Source organism: Serinus canaria, chromosome 17 (assembly GCF_022539315.1).
Source record: "Serinus canaria isolate serCan28SL12 chromosome 17, serCan2020, whole genome shotgun sequence".
NCBI lineage: Eukaryota > Metazoa > Chordata > Aves > Passeriformes > Fringillidae > Serinus > Serinus canaria.
Genome location: NC_066330.1, coordinates 1844233 through 1860878, shown reverse-complemented (window position 1 = coordinate 1860878; position 16646 = coordinate 1844233). Strand labels below are relative to the sequence as shown.

The following is a 16646-nucleotide window of genomic DNA, read 5'->3' as shown; positions in this document are numbered from 1 at the left end:
TTGTAGAAATGGGTAAACTCAGTTGTTTGGAACATTTATGGCTATAAAAGGATGCTTAGTGTTGGCACAGCTCACTTATTTACAAATACAAATATTAATTATCCATTCAGTGGAGCCTCAATAAGAGGGTATTTCCATGTGCTGTGCAGGAACAGAAAAAAAACCCAAACTAATTCCAGAATTAAATTAAGTTTAATATAAAAAATAAAAATTGTAAAGCCCAGAATAAGGATGGGTCTGGTAGGAAAGATTTACTCCCAGTTTTATACCTTATCCCTGACATAGCAGAACACATGGAGACCTGGGATGAAAGGCTACATTGCACATATGTACTCCAAGCAAACACTTATTTATAGCAGTTTCCTTATGATGAGTAGTGAAAAAATTCCTGATGTACTCTCATGTCCCCCAGAGTTGAGATTTGCTTGATCTAAAACAAAAAGATGTCGAAGAACTAGAAAAATAACCCCATCTGTTCAGTAGTTCCTGTGATCTGCCTTTGTGGGGGTTGTTCTGTGTGGGTTTGGGCTAAGAGAAGCCAGGTCTGTGTCTGTGCTCCTGTCTGACCATCCCAGTGCTCCCCCAGAGCCCTCCCAGAGCCCCAGGCCAGACCCTCACTCTGCCCCAGCCTCTCCCTGTTTTCCTGGCTTAGAGAACATGGAAAGCTGCCAGGTCTCTTCCAAAGAAAGCTGCTCGTGAGGCATCCTGCCTGATTTATTGATATATCATTTTTAAAATTTCATCTCTATTGTGTTTCCATGGTGCTGAATTTTTACCTTTATAACTTTATCCTATGGGTTCTCTGTGAGTGAACATTATTGGTGTGGGAGTCAGCTCCAGACACAAGACTTGAATCATTACTTTATGTTTAATAAAACAGGAGCTCCAGATTTTGCTGTCATTAACACTCTGCTCAGTTTTGTCCCCCTCCCTTTTTCTCTCTCCTTTCTAGTTTTTTTTCGTGTTGCCCCAGGGCGTGTGGAATTCTACAGTTCCTGCATCTCAAAGGCATATGGTGCTGATGGGTTTGCACATATGCTTTAAAAGTATTATAATACCAAAAATTTTCAAACATTGTAATAGAATATAAGATTATTTCCAGGTTCTAGAGTAACTGAAAATGCCAAATTTGATAAGGAAGAAAAATTTAAATGAGAGTCCCACAGTCTTCAGTGAGATGATGGCATTGGATTTGGGGTTTGTCAAATATGTAAGAAAAGAGCCCAAATCAGAGCAGATTTAATTGTGCTGTTTTGAATTGTGCCATCCTGTTTTAGCTGAAGTTGCTGTGGTTGTGATTAAGCCATTCCTCAAAAGGATTTGTTTTGTTTTCTTCTGCCTTCATTCTTTGTGTCTTATTATGACTTCAGTCAGCTCTTGTGATTACAGCGATTGTACTCCTGGCTAGGAGATGTCAGAGGCAAAACAGCAGAAACAAAGCAAGAAAAGCAACGCCCTTGCCCTTGAAAAGTGAAATCAGTGCTCCCTGGGAGCTCTGTGTGTTCCCAGAGAAGCTGTGGCTGCTCCTGAACACCCCCAGGACGGGGCTTGGAGCCCCCTGGGATAGTGGGAGGTGTCCCTGCCATGGCAGGGCTGGCACTGGATGCTCTTGAAGGTCCTCCCAGGCCAAACCACTCTGTGATTCCATGGTTCACACCTTTCACTTGCTAGGCTTGATGAGTTCTGTGCCACATTGCTCTGTGGGCTTTCAGGGATTGCATGGGGCCGTACTCTTGACCACAATGATTGTCTCTAAAGAGCCTAAAACATCTCCTCCTGCTCAGACCTTAGGCTGTGCAGGGATGAATTTATATAGCTGGTACCTCTGCTTCCATTGTAATAGATATTTCAAGATTTATTCTAGCTGAAGGGATTCTTGGGCTCTGCAGATTTCTATTTTTTGTCATTTCATAGAGACTATTAACTTCTGAATGGAACCTTTCTCAGCTACTAGTTTAATCTTTGCTACGATATTTTTACTGGTGGTGAATGCTGCCCACACACAGGAAGACACAATTCTGCCCTAGACAGCTCTCAATATAAACTTAAAAGTGTATAAAGAACATGCATGCAAAGGGCAGCACTTTAATTGCTGGAACTGCCAAGAATGCAGCTCAGCTAGAGGAGCAGGCAGTGCTCAGAGAGTGGGATTAGCCTTGTTTGTCTGGAGATCAGAATCAAATGTTGTTTAAAGTCATAAATGAAGAAGAAATGGATCATGTCCTTATGATCTCACTAGGAAAGCTCGGCAGTCACACCCCAGGTCAGAATCTCTCTCTTGTTTTTTCACAGATAAATTTCTGTCTTTTTTTCTTACCCTACCTAAAAATTACAGAAGGTATTCATTCACACATTAGGCTTTCTGATCTCTGGTGTGCACTATGGAGGTGCAAAGTATCACTATAGCAGCATAATTTATCAGCATTAAAATCTCTGACATCTCATTCTCCCAAGGAAGCTGGCAATGGAAATGGAAAATGGCTCCATGTGATCTCCTTCTGGTGGCAACAAATGTAAAAACAATGGCAAACAGAAGTAATGTCTTGCTACAGCCCTAAATTCTAATTTCCAAATCCTGCATGAATCATGGAACAGTTGTGGAGATGTGGAATACACAATTGAGGGGGAAAATGCCACCATTGGTTGTAGAAGGCATTTGGGTTTTTCCTTATCAATGCCCTGTCCAGAGCTCAAAGCTATTCCTGGATTGAAGAAGGGGCTTGATAAAATGAGGACATATTTGTGGGTGGGCTGGCAGTGGTTAAGGAACTCCAGTCTCTCATTCCTGGTCCAGAACCTTCTCACCAGCAGAGTTTAGGGCAGTATCAGGTGTTTGGATTTTCCCTTCACAGTAAATTTTGGCCAGTGTCCATAGCAGGCAGCCAGAGCCTGGTCCAGTCAGAGGAACAAGTGCATGGGGAGTTGATAGGGTGAGTGTGGGGCTGATAGCACGGTGGTACAAAGAGTGTGGGGCTGATACCACAGTGATACCATGAGTAGGAGGCTGATACCACGAGTAGGAGGCTGGCTAAGGTCTGAGTACTGAGGGAAATATCTTAACAATGCTCCAGATAATGCAAATCCTCAAATTTGCTTTTCACAGCCATGTTTCTCTGTACTATAAAATTCTCTAAAGGTATTTCTCAGGGACAGAACCCTTTTGAAAAGGCCTTTGTTATCTCCCAGGTTGGCTTTGTGCAGTGTGACAGAGTGTACAATGTGATGGCCTGTGTGTTGTACCTCCTGCTATTTGAGTCATGCAAATAGCTCCTGGAGAAATATTCTGTCCACACAGATGCATGTTACATACCTCGTTTGTAAGTAAAGTGGCACTTGATAAATGTGAAACACCTTTGGTTATCTAGATGTTTGAAATTCTTGGTGCACTGACGAACAGGGAAGTCACTTCTAGAATAAGAACCACACAGAGTGCCCAGGGAGATTTTGCAGCTTGAGAAAGACATCATGTGAGCCGTGAATATCCGAGGTGGGGAAGGAGTGTTTAAATGGCATGAACAAATGACAGGCTCCATAGAAGTTAGACTGTGATTATCGCCCTGCAAGACGTATTAAAGGTACTCATTTGTAAAAGTGAGCTGCTAAGGATCCATTCCTGTATGCTGAGTGGAGAAACTCCTGAGGCTCCTGCCTGGAGCAGAGGGTGCGCTGTGGGCACGGCTGGGATGCTGCTCTGGTACTCTCACGCTTCCTTCTTCACACGTGCCAGGATCTGGGTGTGATCCGTGGCTATCTTCCCCCTTTCCTGGGGCTGGAGAAGGGAAGTGGTGTGTGCAGAACCTCAGTTCTGCGGGGATTTGCTGAGCTGTTTATGTGGAGCTGATCTGTTTCTTTAGTGTGATGGTCCATAGGAGGAACATGCCTTCAGGCTTCACCCCAAAATCCGGGTTTCTCTTTAAAATGCCCCCCCACTTTCCCTGGCCAATGTGCTTGACCCTCTCACACCATTCTCATACACTGTAGATGCCGGCCAGCACAGTAGTATAATGCTTTTATTGCCTTATTTAGCGGAGAGATTAAATGTAATGTTCAGATTATGTAGAACATTAACTCCTAACAATAAGCAAATAACACATTAGAAGCTTTGCTATTAAAACGTTTGGTGCTGGCTCTGCTGTGGAGCTCTCCAGGAGCCGTGACTTATGTTCCGTAAGGGAGGAGGCTCGGCGGAGAAGGAACGAGCCGGGGTCTCTCTCTTCTCGAAGGTGGTGCCTGTACCCCGAGCCCACAGGCGGTGTTAGGACGGGCTTTATGGAGCTCCATCCGTGGAACCGCAGCAGCTGAGCCCGGCTGTGCCGGCCATGGCCGCGGATCCGGGGGGTTCCGAGCAGGTAACGGAGCTCGCCCTGCCCGTGTGCCACCGGCCCGCCGTGGGTGGCGTCTGGGCTGGGGCGGCCGGACCCGCGGCCAGCCCCTGCTCCCGTCAGAGCTGCGATGTGCCAGTCTTGTCTTTCAGACGGGGTTTTTATGGGAGCTGATGGTTGCCAGGGCAACGGAGGCTTCGGGGAGTCTGGCGCGCCGCAGCCCCGGCCTGGGAGCGCCGGGAGCAGATGTTGGCTGACGCCAGGCGCTGCCAGCGCCGCTCATGCGGGAGCTGCCGAGGACGCTGTGCCCGGCTGCACGGGCGGCTCCGCTCCCGCTCCCCGCTCCCCTTGCCTTGTAATTTAGTATTCTTGTCTCACCCCACAGGGGTTCCTCAGCCGTCGGCTTAAAGGCTCCATCAAAAGGACAAAGAGCCAACCGAAGCTCGATAGGAACAGCAGCTTCCGGCACATTTTACCTGGCTTCAGGAGTGTGGACCATGAAAGGTAAGGGGACGTTTCGCGGAGGGTGTGGGAGACGGCAGGATATTGATTTTTCCAGCTCTTGTTAAGATCTTCCTTATCTTATTCAGAGCAAGGGCTGCATCTCTGATAGAAGAAGACTTGGTTAATTGCAAGAGGGGTAGTTTTAATTTGTTCTTGAGGGTACGGTGCAAGCCCTCCGTTTTCAGGTTAAATTCCAGGCGCAGAGAAGCCTGACTGCTCTGCTTTCTTTTCCCCAATAAATCCTAAATTGAGGTACCGGCGTATAAATGGCACAGAGATGCAGCAGCCAGAGCCGACTGATGCAGGTGAGGGAGGGAGGGGAGGGATGCTCCCGCACTGGACTGCACCGATCACAACTGGGTTACACACGGTAGGAACAATACCGTGGAACAATAACAGCCGTAATCTCCCCAAATCCCTGTCTCCCCCTCACACACATCCGTCTCCATCCCGCCTTGGCTGCCGTCATTACACGGAGATGGAGCCTCGGCGTGTGGCCGGAGCTGCTGCTCCTGCCCGAGCCATGACAGGAGCTCAGCCCAGGAGGGATGTGTTGCAGGGAAAGTGCAGATGGATCTGATAAAGCATTTCACGTGGGATGGCCAGTATTGGAGCAAACTGCGAGTAAAATAGAAGAGAAATGAGATCTTTGAGATTCTTCAGCTGGTTAGAAAGTAGAACAGCTCTTTAGTGGATTTGTGTGTATTTATGTCTGTATGTAGATTATGTTAGTGTGAGCATGAGACAGGCACCGTTCAAGGTAAATTCATGTGTAAGTTCACATGCGGATCAAGGTCATGTTTGGGGAAGACAGATTCCTTTACCAACCACAAACCAGTGGTTTGCTTCCAAAAGGAAGATCTTTCAACCTTAGACAAATAATTTTGGGGACTGACAGAAATATTGAAGGGCTAGGAAAAGTCTGTCTGAAAATTCCTCCAGGCTGGACATACCCTGATGTAACCAGTCCAGAGCAGAGCAGTTTAATACACCAGGATGGTACTTGAGAACCCACTGAGTAAATGCTTCACTTTGAAAAGCAATGACAACTTACTTTGTTTTAGCTGTACTTATTCATTGAAGGGGCCATGAGCTTTTGAAGCTCACAAACAATTGTCAATCTGGATTTTTCCTTACCTGAGCTATTGCAGCCTCCTAAGCTTTCCCTTCTGGATTCTGCAGGTGAAAAGATTGTGCTGGTTAGTGCTGAGAGAAATTTCAGGGATTACTAGCTGGGCAGCCAGAGTTGGTTTGATTGCTGTGCTGCAGTTTGCCCAAACGCTCGAAGTAGGGCACTGTGTTCCAGAGGGAAGCGAGTGGAGCCGGGTGGCCAGGAACGTGCCCACGGTGCTGCTGACTGCTCCAAGAACAGGCAGATTAGGCAAGGTTTCCCTTCTACCTGGATGAGTTTTGTTTCGTTCTGTGACTTGGCAGGATAGGACACGGGATTTAACTGTTCTGGCCAGCCTTGCAGCCAGAGTCATTTTCCCAAATTAAGGCTTGTAATTTCCCTGCCCTCCCAGCGCAGCAGCCCGGGAGCTGGCTGGGCTTCCCGAGATCCAGATGTACTGCGAGTTCTCCTTAAAGAGGCTCGGGGAATCCTGGAGTGCATTTGCAGTGTAGAGCTTAAAGGGTGGATTAGAGGAGAGGTGGCACTTGGCAGCCTCGAATAACCAAGGATTTGCTTATATCAGTATGAGAAACTGAAAATGAATTATGCCTCTCATGCCCGAGACTAGACCTTCTGTTAGGCAGGCATCTCTCAAAAATGCACTTCCTCTGTGATACACAGCCATCCCTGAGCTGCAGGATGCTGGGACTCAGAGGCTTTTGACAGCAGGCTCTTAGTCCCTCGCTGCCATGGCAGTGTCAGATCTGTCAGGTGAGCAGGAGTCCTCTGCAGGAGAGCTTGGCCTTAGGGACTGTTGCTCTCAGAGAGGTGAAAGCAAAGCAGCAGCTGGGCCTCTCAGTCATGCAGCGAGGCTTTGGTTACAGAAGATAATTTTATCTTTCTGAACATTCCCATCCCATTGTATGTGCACAATGTATATGAAAGAGCTCAGGTCTCTCAGATCATTCTCATGCATTTGCTGCTGTGCTTTTCTTGCTTGTAATCCAAGAACTGTTTCAGAGAAGCATTTGGTATTGGAATATTTGCCTCTTAAATATTTGATTCTTGACTCCATCTTGTATGGAAGCTGATTGTTCAGGAACCACTCCTCTGCTCTGGAAGTCACCATTACAACAGTGCTCTGTTCTGGAGCGTGGGCCAATTTCTGTGGGAATGCCACAGCAAAATGAATAGTGCAGTAAATTCAGTCAAAACACTCCAGGTTGAAATACTGAGCTACAATGGATCGTAAATGCTTCTGTAACTTGGCTTCTTTGTATCTAAATTGGGACTGTTCCTGCCTCTTAGTTCCTTTTTTTTCTCCCTTCCTTACATGTCCTGTTTATCCTGCAGATGAATATTTGAAATACATGAACTGTGCACATGCATGTTCAGGCAGATAATGACATGGATGTGGTTTGTGTGTGGGGCAGAGAATGTAAACAAATATATTTCACTGAATTACTGTGGGGTTCACAGGGATGGATTTGGCCAAATTTTGCCAGTCTTGTGCATACTGTTTTTTTTCCTGTTACAGTAACAGTAATACCATTATTGATAGTAAAAGAAGCAAAATCACAGCAAGTGTATCTCACCTTCTGTATGAGGTGCATTGATATGGTACAATCAGCGTATGTAAATATGGGATCTAAAGGAGAATTGTGGAATGAGTGTTCTTTCAATTTGCTGGCTGGTTATATTGCTTGTTAGAGCTAAAAAGGGTTCCAAGAAGTGGCTTTTTGCTAACAATGTCTCCTGCCTCCTGATTTATTACAGCAGCTCACTAAGTTTTTATCGTGGAGCTCTGAATGCTTGGCTTTGTAGTGTCCTCAGGAATCAGCCACAAATCAAGCATTTGGCAGATGGATTTTTCTTAATTGGACCCACATTTCTCCTACAAAATTTGTGATGGAGAAAATTTCTGGGTTGGCCATGGAGCACAGGGCGTAGAGCCAGAGAAGGGAGAGAAGGTTGTTCTGCTGCAGTAGTTAATTATTGGTGAGGATGTATTGCTGATGATTTTCTGGTAATGGAAAAGGTGATTTTATACCAGCACTGAGAGGTCAGGGCCACAGTAACACTGTGTGGACAAGTGCATTCAGATTGTCTTGATTTGGTGAAAAATGGGTATCTGGGTAACTCTGTGTTCTGATGGAATCCCTGAACTGATCATTGCTGGAGATACCTTTCCTCAGTGCACCTAGAATCCAGTTAATGCCACTCTGGAGTACCAACATTTGTGATTATTTTGCAAGGTTTTTGTTTTTGTTTTTTATAATTCCAGGAGATAACATTCTATTTAAGCTTTTATTGGCACTACAAAAGCCTGAGCATATGGTTGATTGTTAAATGAGCCTCAGCCTTGGAAGGGGTACAGCCCTGCATTAATAACAGCAGCAACTTGCACTACTGAGACTTCCTCTTTAAACTCATTTTTGTCTTTAGCCCATCCAAAATTTTGGCTTCTAACCCCCAGAGAGAAGAGGAATTACACAAGTCATACTGCAACACATTTAGTTTCTACTCTGGTGCCCATGCTGTCTGTTGTAGGAGTTTTCCATGTGCACAAAGCTTCTTTTGGTGCACCAGGAGCTGATGCTGCTCCTGCAGCAAACTTAGTTTGGGAGTTCTTGGAGATCTAATTTGTTTATTCCCAACAAACTTGATATGCCAAATATTTTTGGGCAGGATGAAATTGGTTAAGTTTGCTAAGAATCTGGTGAGTGCTGCATGGTGAAGCGTGAAGTTGCTCTCTTTCCTCTGGAATGGGAAAGAGGAATGACTCATCCTGCAGAAGTAGGACACTGGCAGACCCCAGAACCACGGAGGGGTTTCAGTTCTGTGTGAACAAGTGTTGGAGAGCTGCTGCCTCTTCTGGCTTTTGCTTAAATGGTATCATCCAGGGAAGCTGGCTGAGTAGGGAAACCTTCACCAGAGGGAACCCCCAGCAGGGTGGCACTGACAGCTACAGACAGCCGGGCTCTGGTTTTGAGTGTAATGAAGATACTGAGGAAAGACTGTGCAGTTTGTGTGGGGGAACCATCCAGCCCCATCAGCAGGGACTGAAATGCAGAATAAAACATCTTGCACAGCCAGGCACATCCAGCAGTCCCTTGTGTGACACTCCATGTCATTCATGCTGGGGGTGGTGCCTGTCCCCACTCCCCCCACATCAGGGAACAGATTTCAGCAGAAAAATCAAGATTCAAGGTCAGTCTCAGAATTCAGACTGGCCTCATGCAGTACCTGCATTTATACCAAGGCTGCTTTGTCCTGGAGTAAGCAAATCAGCCTTTTAATGGGGTTCCTTTGCAAAATATTTCCTGAACCAGAAAGTTAATTACTGATCTCTAATTAGTGGCTGTGTTAAGAGTCTGGAGTAAAATCAGAGAGAACTGCTTTGAAGGAGAGATGCAGGAAAAAAAAATCACCATTTCTCTCCATAAACTGTAATGTTCCTCATCATCTTCTCATGGTATCAGGAAGTGTAGACATTTTAAAAAGGAGAATGTTGTTAATGGGAAGAGGGCATTTTGAAAGGGCTTTTCTGGAAGGCATTGAAAGAATCATAATAACTCCAAGAGGAACAGAGATGGGTTGAAAGCAATGTGGGGCCTTTCAGCTTCTCCCAAGGCAGCAGCAAAGTCCCAACTGTTCCTGCTGTTAATTTGGCTTTTGCAGATACCTGTGGACTTGTATCAGAAGCTGCCTGAGGTAGATGCATTCCAATTCTCAAAGGATACAGAAACACTTTATTTTATTCTGCGTATCCAAACCAGCTTCCTCATTGAACAGGGGGTCATGCCTAAAGCTTTCAGTAAGACTGTATTAGCTCCTGGTAATTCAAGTCATAATAAACATCAGGGCTAAGAGGCTGGAATGATTCTCATAGAATCATAGAATCATGGCAGAATTTTCACAGCCTTTTTCCCAGTTCTGCACTCGCTGCTTCCTGACAGCCCCGTACCCCACGGGGTGCAGCCGGCGCGTTGACTCGACTCGGAGTCACAGAGCAGAATTTAAAAATCCTTCCTGCTCCGGCATATGCAGCACTGCTGGGATAATTGGCTTCATGCATCTTACAATTAGCTTGCAAAAATATGTTTTGCATCCCTGACCTTTTCTCTATACGCAAGGCCATTGTTTCCCTGTCCTGCTTAATTACAAAATAGAGCCTTGTGTGAGGAGGGAGATGACATCGTTGGATCGTCGGCTCTAATTTGACGAGACATCGTAATGGGGAGTTTTCATACCGAGGGCACTGAATTAGTGTAGCGTGAAGCCACATTTCTGCAAACCTACTAAATAAGGAGAAGTTAATTTTCTGCTCTATCTTTTTGACATTTGTAATCAAAGCATTGTATTCCAGCTGCAGATGGTTAGCACATGAGGGATGTTTGGGAAATGCCGACAATCGCGAGCCATTGTCTGCGCGGCCGAGGATCAGGTTGATTAATGGATACAAGGATGCTTGCTTTCATTTTGCTGCTCTCCCAGCCTGAATACACTTTATTGACTCGTGTGGCCACTGCCTGGCAGCTGGGATGTGGTGCTGCAGCAGTGCACACCTCAGGGGTACAGGCAGAGAGCTCTGCTCATGTCCCTCGAGCACAGACTGAGCCAGGGTGACAGTTCCACTGAGCTGTGGCCCCTGGTGTTGTGATATTCTTCAGGTGGAAGACAGATCCTGCTACTCCATTGCATCAACATTTTGTTTCCAAACAGACCATTTATTCTGACTTTGCCCTGGTGAGGTTTTCATGTGCATGAATTTCAGTGCAATTACATTAGCATTACTCTTCATGTCAATAACCTCAAAGGAAAAAAAGAGAAAGAAAATGCCATCACTGCAGCTTTTCTGCCAGAGGATGCTTTCTATTCCTTCTAGACTCTTCTCTGCTTTTCTAATTATCATCTGTTTACAATAGATACTGAGATACTTCTATCCCAGGCTTAAAACATCCCCCTGCCGTGGGCAAGGACACCTCCCACAGCCCTGAGCAACCTGGTCTGTGGAGGGGGTGGAATGAGATGAGCTTTAGGGTCCCTTCCAACCCAAACCAGTCTGGGGTTCTGTGATTCTGGCATGCAGTGAAAACTGTTCCTGATGAAACCATCACTCTTACACTGAGAGGAGCAGTCCTGCTTTCCCCAGCCCACTGCCCCCTCCCCACATGTCCCCACATGTTCCTCTTCCCATCACATGGTCTTGGGAAGGGCAGCAAGTGGATTCAGTGGGAAATTATTATTTAAGGGGTGATTTTCTGTTTGGTTGGGGCACTGAACCAGCTCCAGTAGCTGCAGAGAAGTGGGAAGATGGCAGAGCAGGGACTTTGCCAGTTTCTGGCGTGTGCAGCTGTGTTTAATGGGATGTAACTGTACTCTCAGTTTCTGCCCTGGTGCTGTGTGGGCCTGGGGGAGGGATGTCCAGTTGGAATCTGCCTCCAGTTTCCATCTTCCTTGGAATTTCCCATCTCCTAGGAGAGATCCATTGCATGTTTGCTCACACTTTGCTGTCCTCTACTCTGTCATTTCTAGTGGCAATTAGTTTTGGCAATAAATGGTTTTCTCTCTTGGAAGAAAGGAAGGAATGATTTTAAAAAACTTCTCAAACCAACTTCCACTCTGGTCTTTATTGAAACCTTGTAAGACCTCGACTGAAAAATCTGTGTGAGGGATAAAGAGTTGCAAGTGAGCGTGGAAGTGAGGTGGGGAAGGGTTCCAAGCCTTTGTTCAGAGCTGGGAGATGCTGGTGTTTGACATGTGTTCCTTGTTATCCCAGCTCTTATTGCACTGCTCAGGCCCTGAAATCCACTGATTGTAGCTGGAGGCAGCAGCTGGAGCTCACTGCTGGCTCTGACTTGTACAGAGCACTGCCTGTAATGATGCTCAGGACTTGTGAATACCAGATAACTCTGTCAAGTTCATCCATCAGCTCAGAGGGAAGGAAAAACCAGATTGAGGAAAAAATATACTTCCTCCTTACCATGTTCTTTAATAAAACCTTGGGCTATGGAGCCTCTGAAATGGTTATTAGTGAGATTTCAAGTAGTTTGTTCACCTATGATAGTGATATAATGCTTATCTGGTTGACAGTGTTTACAATCCAAATATTCAGTACAACTACAGAATGTCTCAGGCTCTCTTCCACACAGTTCAGGTCTGGTGCTATGAAAAAAAAAAAGCAAAAACTGATTTTAATTGAATTAAACCAGTGCATTTTAGCTGGAATTAAAATGTAATTTGTTTAAAAATACTGAACTGATTTGAACTAAAGCCAGAATTCTGAATTTAGCTTTAATCCACGTGTGTTATATAAGTAATTATATGAGAAAGGGCTGTGGCATGCCTTGTGTGTGATTGATAATGTGCAGGAGGTTGGCATTCCCTCATTCCAAAGGATGGAAATGCAGTAGGAATTAGAAAGCCAGAGCTATTCCATCAGGCTGTGCCCTTTGCTCACATTTACAGATGTCTCTGGGATTAAGTTGCCCCCAGTCCAGGGGGGATTTCCCACGTGCCCATCCCAGCCCCCAGTGCTGCCTCTCTGCAGGAATCCCTGTGCAGAGCAGGCCTGCAGCAGATCCCAAATGATTTCCATAACTCAGCTCTATGTACCTTGAATTATTAATATTTTGCTGTCCTGGCTGTGTGGGGAGATTTGTTCCATTAGGGATGTGTTTGTTGCTATATAGTAGCACTTTAGATGATGGGAATCCAGGGGGAGAGAGAGAGAGAGAGAGAGAAGAGAGAAGGATTTCTATGTTAAATTCTTTTGGTGAGAGCAGAGTTTTTACCAATGCCTGGCTCTGAGGATTGGAATGAAAGGCCCAGGGCTGTTGTTGCTCATCTTGGAGTCTGGTGTTTATCCTCTGCCTGGGCATAATCCCCTTGGGCACACAGCAAGGCCAAGTGCCACCAGGATGTGAATGGTTTCTCTCATGACCTGGCAGTGTCCCTGATTCCCTGGGATCGTGGCATCTCCTGCCTCTCCCCAGTGCTCCCAGGGAAGGTGGCAGTGGGAGCTGTTTGTGCAGTGGCCATGTGGGTGAGCCAGGGCTTGTCCAACGAGGTGCAATCAGTGAGTGACACAGGGCCACGTGCAGGGGGTGCCTTGCAGGGCACTGGGCACCCCGAGGCTCCCAGTGCTGTCCCTGAACAGGATATTCATCCACAGGGGCTCTGCAGGAACCTCTCCAGCTCCCCTGAATGAAATACTCACTGATCATCACTCAGACCCTGTGGATTAGGGAGCAGGGCTGGCAGGGGGTGGATGGAAGATGGAGCAATTTGGATTGCAATTAGTATTTCATTCCTTCCCTTGCTCCCTGTTTGCTTAAATTGGAGATTGCGTGTTAGCACCAAGCAAGGATTTACATCCCAGCAGTGGAAGTTCCCCGTGCACCAGCAACCAGCAAATCCACTGCAGTCCTTAAGCTTCCCCAAGGGATCAAATACTCAGTTTGAGAAGTTGAAATATCAGGGGAACATGTTTTGCTTAGGAAATGGTGTGAGGGAACAGCAGTGCCTGGTCTCCTGGAGCAGGGACTTCACCAGCCATATCCTCCCCTCACAATAACAGCATTTAGATGTTGTCTCTCTCCATCCTGAGGGAATGGCACAAAGCTCTGCCAGGGAAGATTTAGGCTGGATTTCAGGAAAGGTTCTTCCCCCAGAGGGTGGTGGGGCACTGAACAGGCTCCCCAGGGAATGAGCACAGCCCCAAGGCTGCCAGAGCTCCAGGAGTGTTTGGACACCACTCTCACACACAGGGTGGGATTGTTGGGGTGTCTGTGCAGGGCCAGGCTTTGGACTGGATGATCCTTGTGGGTCTCTTCCAGCTCAGGACATTCTGTGGTTCTGTGAGCCCTTATCTCTTGTCTTCCCTTGCCTATCCTGGAGTGGGCTCCTTGCCAGGAGTTCTCTCTGAGAGAAGGGAAACCTGTCAGGGTGAGCAGCCCCAAGGTCACCCCCAGCCCACCAGGGCTGTCCCACTCACAGCCAGTGGCATTGGAAGTTGAGTCATTACAGGAGTTACCAAGAGTTGGGAACTCTGCTCCACCAGGGAGACTGTGTCTAATTTAGAAACCTCCAGGGTTTTTTTGATTATACCAGTAACCACAGTCTGGGTCACACTTTGCAATAATTATCCTGATGTCTGAGAGCTTGTTAGAACATCCCTGGAGGAAGGGGCCTGGTTGCATCAGAGGAGAATTTAGAGGTATATGCTGGCAAACCTTCAGCACTAGAGATTTATTTAAGTTAGTTCTTTTAATTGCTTTCCAGCATCCCAGTTCTGTTATAAGCTCTCTGAGCCATCTAGGGAAGTGAGTGTAGCTCACATTAATCTCCTCAATCCTTCTTCCTCTAACTAGTTACTCCAGCTTCATTTACACGGGCATTTGAGCCCTACAGAGCAGGTAATAATTTTGATTCTGTTTAAACATGTTCTAACAGAAGATATAAAATAGGAAAAATCATCAGCTGACTGCAGCATTGGATTCTTTTTTAACTCTCATCTCTTAAGCGTGGCTTATGATCTTTGTATAACACTTCTGCCTCCCAGGTCTGCTGGCAGCTCTGTGATATGTATTCATAGAGCAGTTCCAGTCCTTGAGTGAAGCCTGCAAGAAAAGGGCAGAGAATTATTTGTCTTTTTTTTTCATTATCACGGCCCTCTTGTACCTGCTCTGACACACACTTGAGAGAAGTTTGCCTTGATGCCTTTATAGCTGCAGCTCTCTCTGTATGGGGTGTCTCACCCTTGTTAGATAAAGTCACTCATGTTGAGGCTCTCCCTCACTTTATTAATCTCAGTCCCAACCTCTCACATGGCAGCAGAGCCTCCACACACCCTCAGGTGCACACTGACAGCAGGGAGGGTGGGACACGGGGACTCCAGCGTGTCCAAGGGGTGGCCCATGAGCCAGGGCCAGCTCCCTGTTATTCCCTGCCTTGGGAGCTTTGTTCTCTCTTCTGAATGGCAGAAAAGGTTCTGTTGTCTTAAAAAATAACAATAATCCTGTTTGAGTGGTGTGAAGTTTTTGGTCTCAATTACATCTTGTATCAGTGAGTGCCACAGACAGACACTGATACATAATTTATAGCACTGAGAGTTTTTAATCTAATAAAGTCTGTTATCTTTCATCTTTCTTACCTATTCATTGGCCATTTTAGAAAAGACAGTAAATAGAAGCAGGCAATTCATTCTTGATTCTACCATGTGTTATTTGTGTCTCCTTGTTTTTTCCAGCTAAACTTGAATTGTTTTCCATGGTTTTTATCACTTTGAGCCATTCCCTACTCAGTGTGTTTGCTCATATACAGTATTATGTTGTTGGAAGAAAATCTTTTCTATACCTTGGAAGCACTGGCAAGTGTGTTCTGGGCATCTGTGAGCAACAGGGACAGAGGCTCCAGGGCTCCCCCAGGGACAGAGGCTCCAGGGCTCCCCAGGGGACAGAGGCTCCAGGGCTCCATTCCCTCAGCCCAGGCACATCATGAGCTGCTGCCTTTCCTCCAGCATCCCTTCCCATCCCTGAGACTCCTGATCCCTGCTGGTGTCAGAGGAACACATCCTTTTGTTCAAATGAAGGGATCTGGAGTCAGCATTACACAGAGCAAAGAGATATAAAATAACAGAGCCAATAATGATGGGAATCCCCCCACGGAATGGGAGTGCAGCCTCTGGAACAGCAGCTGCAGCAAAGACATCCAGGTTATCTCTGGCTACTTTGTGCTGAGAGGGCTTAGGTGTAATGAGAGCTGCTGTATCCTGGGAACCTCAGCAATGAATAGTGGCATTTTCCAATAACAACTTCTAGAAATGGGAAAAAAAATCCTGTGTGTGAATGTGGCCCTGAAGGACAGCTCAGGGATCTCCTCTCTCTGCCTCACAGCTGGACTCAGGTCACCAAGCTGCTTTCAGGCAACCAGAAGTGACTCTTAATTGCTTCAGTCCTCTCTGAAAGCTCATCAATAATTTCCTGGGCTGGCTGTCGTGGCATTGGTGTTCTGAAACTCACGTTAGATTTGATTATTTTTTCAAATTAACATGCAAAGCATGACTTGACCTAAATAATTCCACCAGTCCAATTGTAAGTCTAAAGGTTTTGGAAATATCAAGTTCCCTTTAACATTTAGGAGAGGGATTTTTACAAGTGATAGAACAAGGGGGAATGGCTGACAGAGCACAGGGTTAGGTGGAATATTGGGAGGGAATCCTTCCCTGTGAGGGTGGGGACACCCCAGCACAGGGTGCCCTGGATCCCTGGAAGTGTCCAAGGCCAGGCTGGATGGGGCTTGGAGCAAGCTGGGACAGTGGAAGGTGTCTCTGCCATGGCAGGGGTGGCACTGGATGGGCTTTCAGGTCCCTCCCAACCCAACCCAGTCTGGGATTCTGTGATAATTCCACAGCCCCTGATGTCTCCCTGCCCATTACCCAACTTGGGCATTCTCAGTGCTGCAGTGAGCCCCAGGCTGGAGCAGTGTCAGGGCTCCCAGAGCTCCTGTGCTCTATCACCTGCATCTTGGCACTTGGATTTCCTGCCTGTGACGTGGTGAAACCACCACCCTGTCCCTGATAAGCTGAGAAGGCATCACTCAGCCCTGAGTGCTTCTGTGGACACTTTTCTTCCTCTGACACATTTTTCTTTCTATAAATGTCAGTGCATAAAGAGCACAGGATTCAGTTTGATTTGTGCTCCTGG

At 46.5% G+C, this 16646-nt stretch overlaps 1 protein-coding gene across 4 annotated transcripts in view; it reads left to right on the top strand.

Moving 5' to 3' along the window:
* Nucleotides 1-16646, top strand: part of DAB2IP (DAB2 interacting protein) — a 122421-nt gene that overhangs the window by 26757 nt on the left and 79018 nt on the right. For all 4 annotated transcript variants that reach the window (XM_050980892.1, XM_018917589.3, XM_050980893.1 and 1 more), the window contains exon 3: nucleotides 4708-4826. In XM_050980892.1, coding sequence (XP_050836849.1) covers nucleotides 4708-4826 — 119 coding nt within the window. The remainder of the gene's footprint in view (nucleotides 1-4707; nucleotides 4827-16646) is intronic.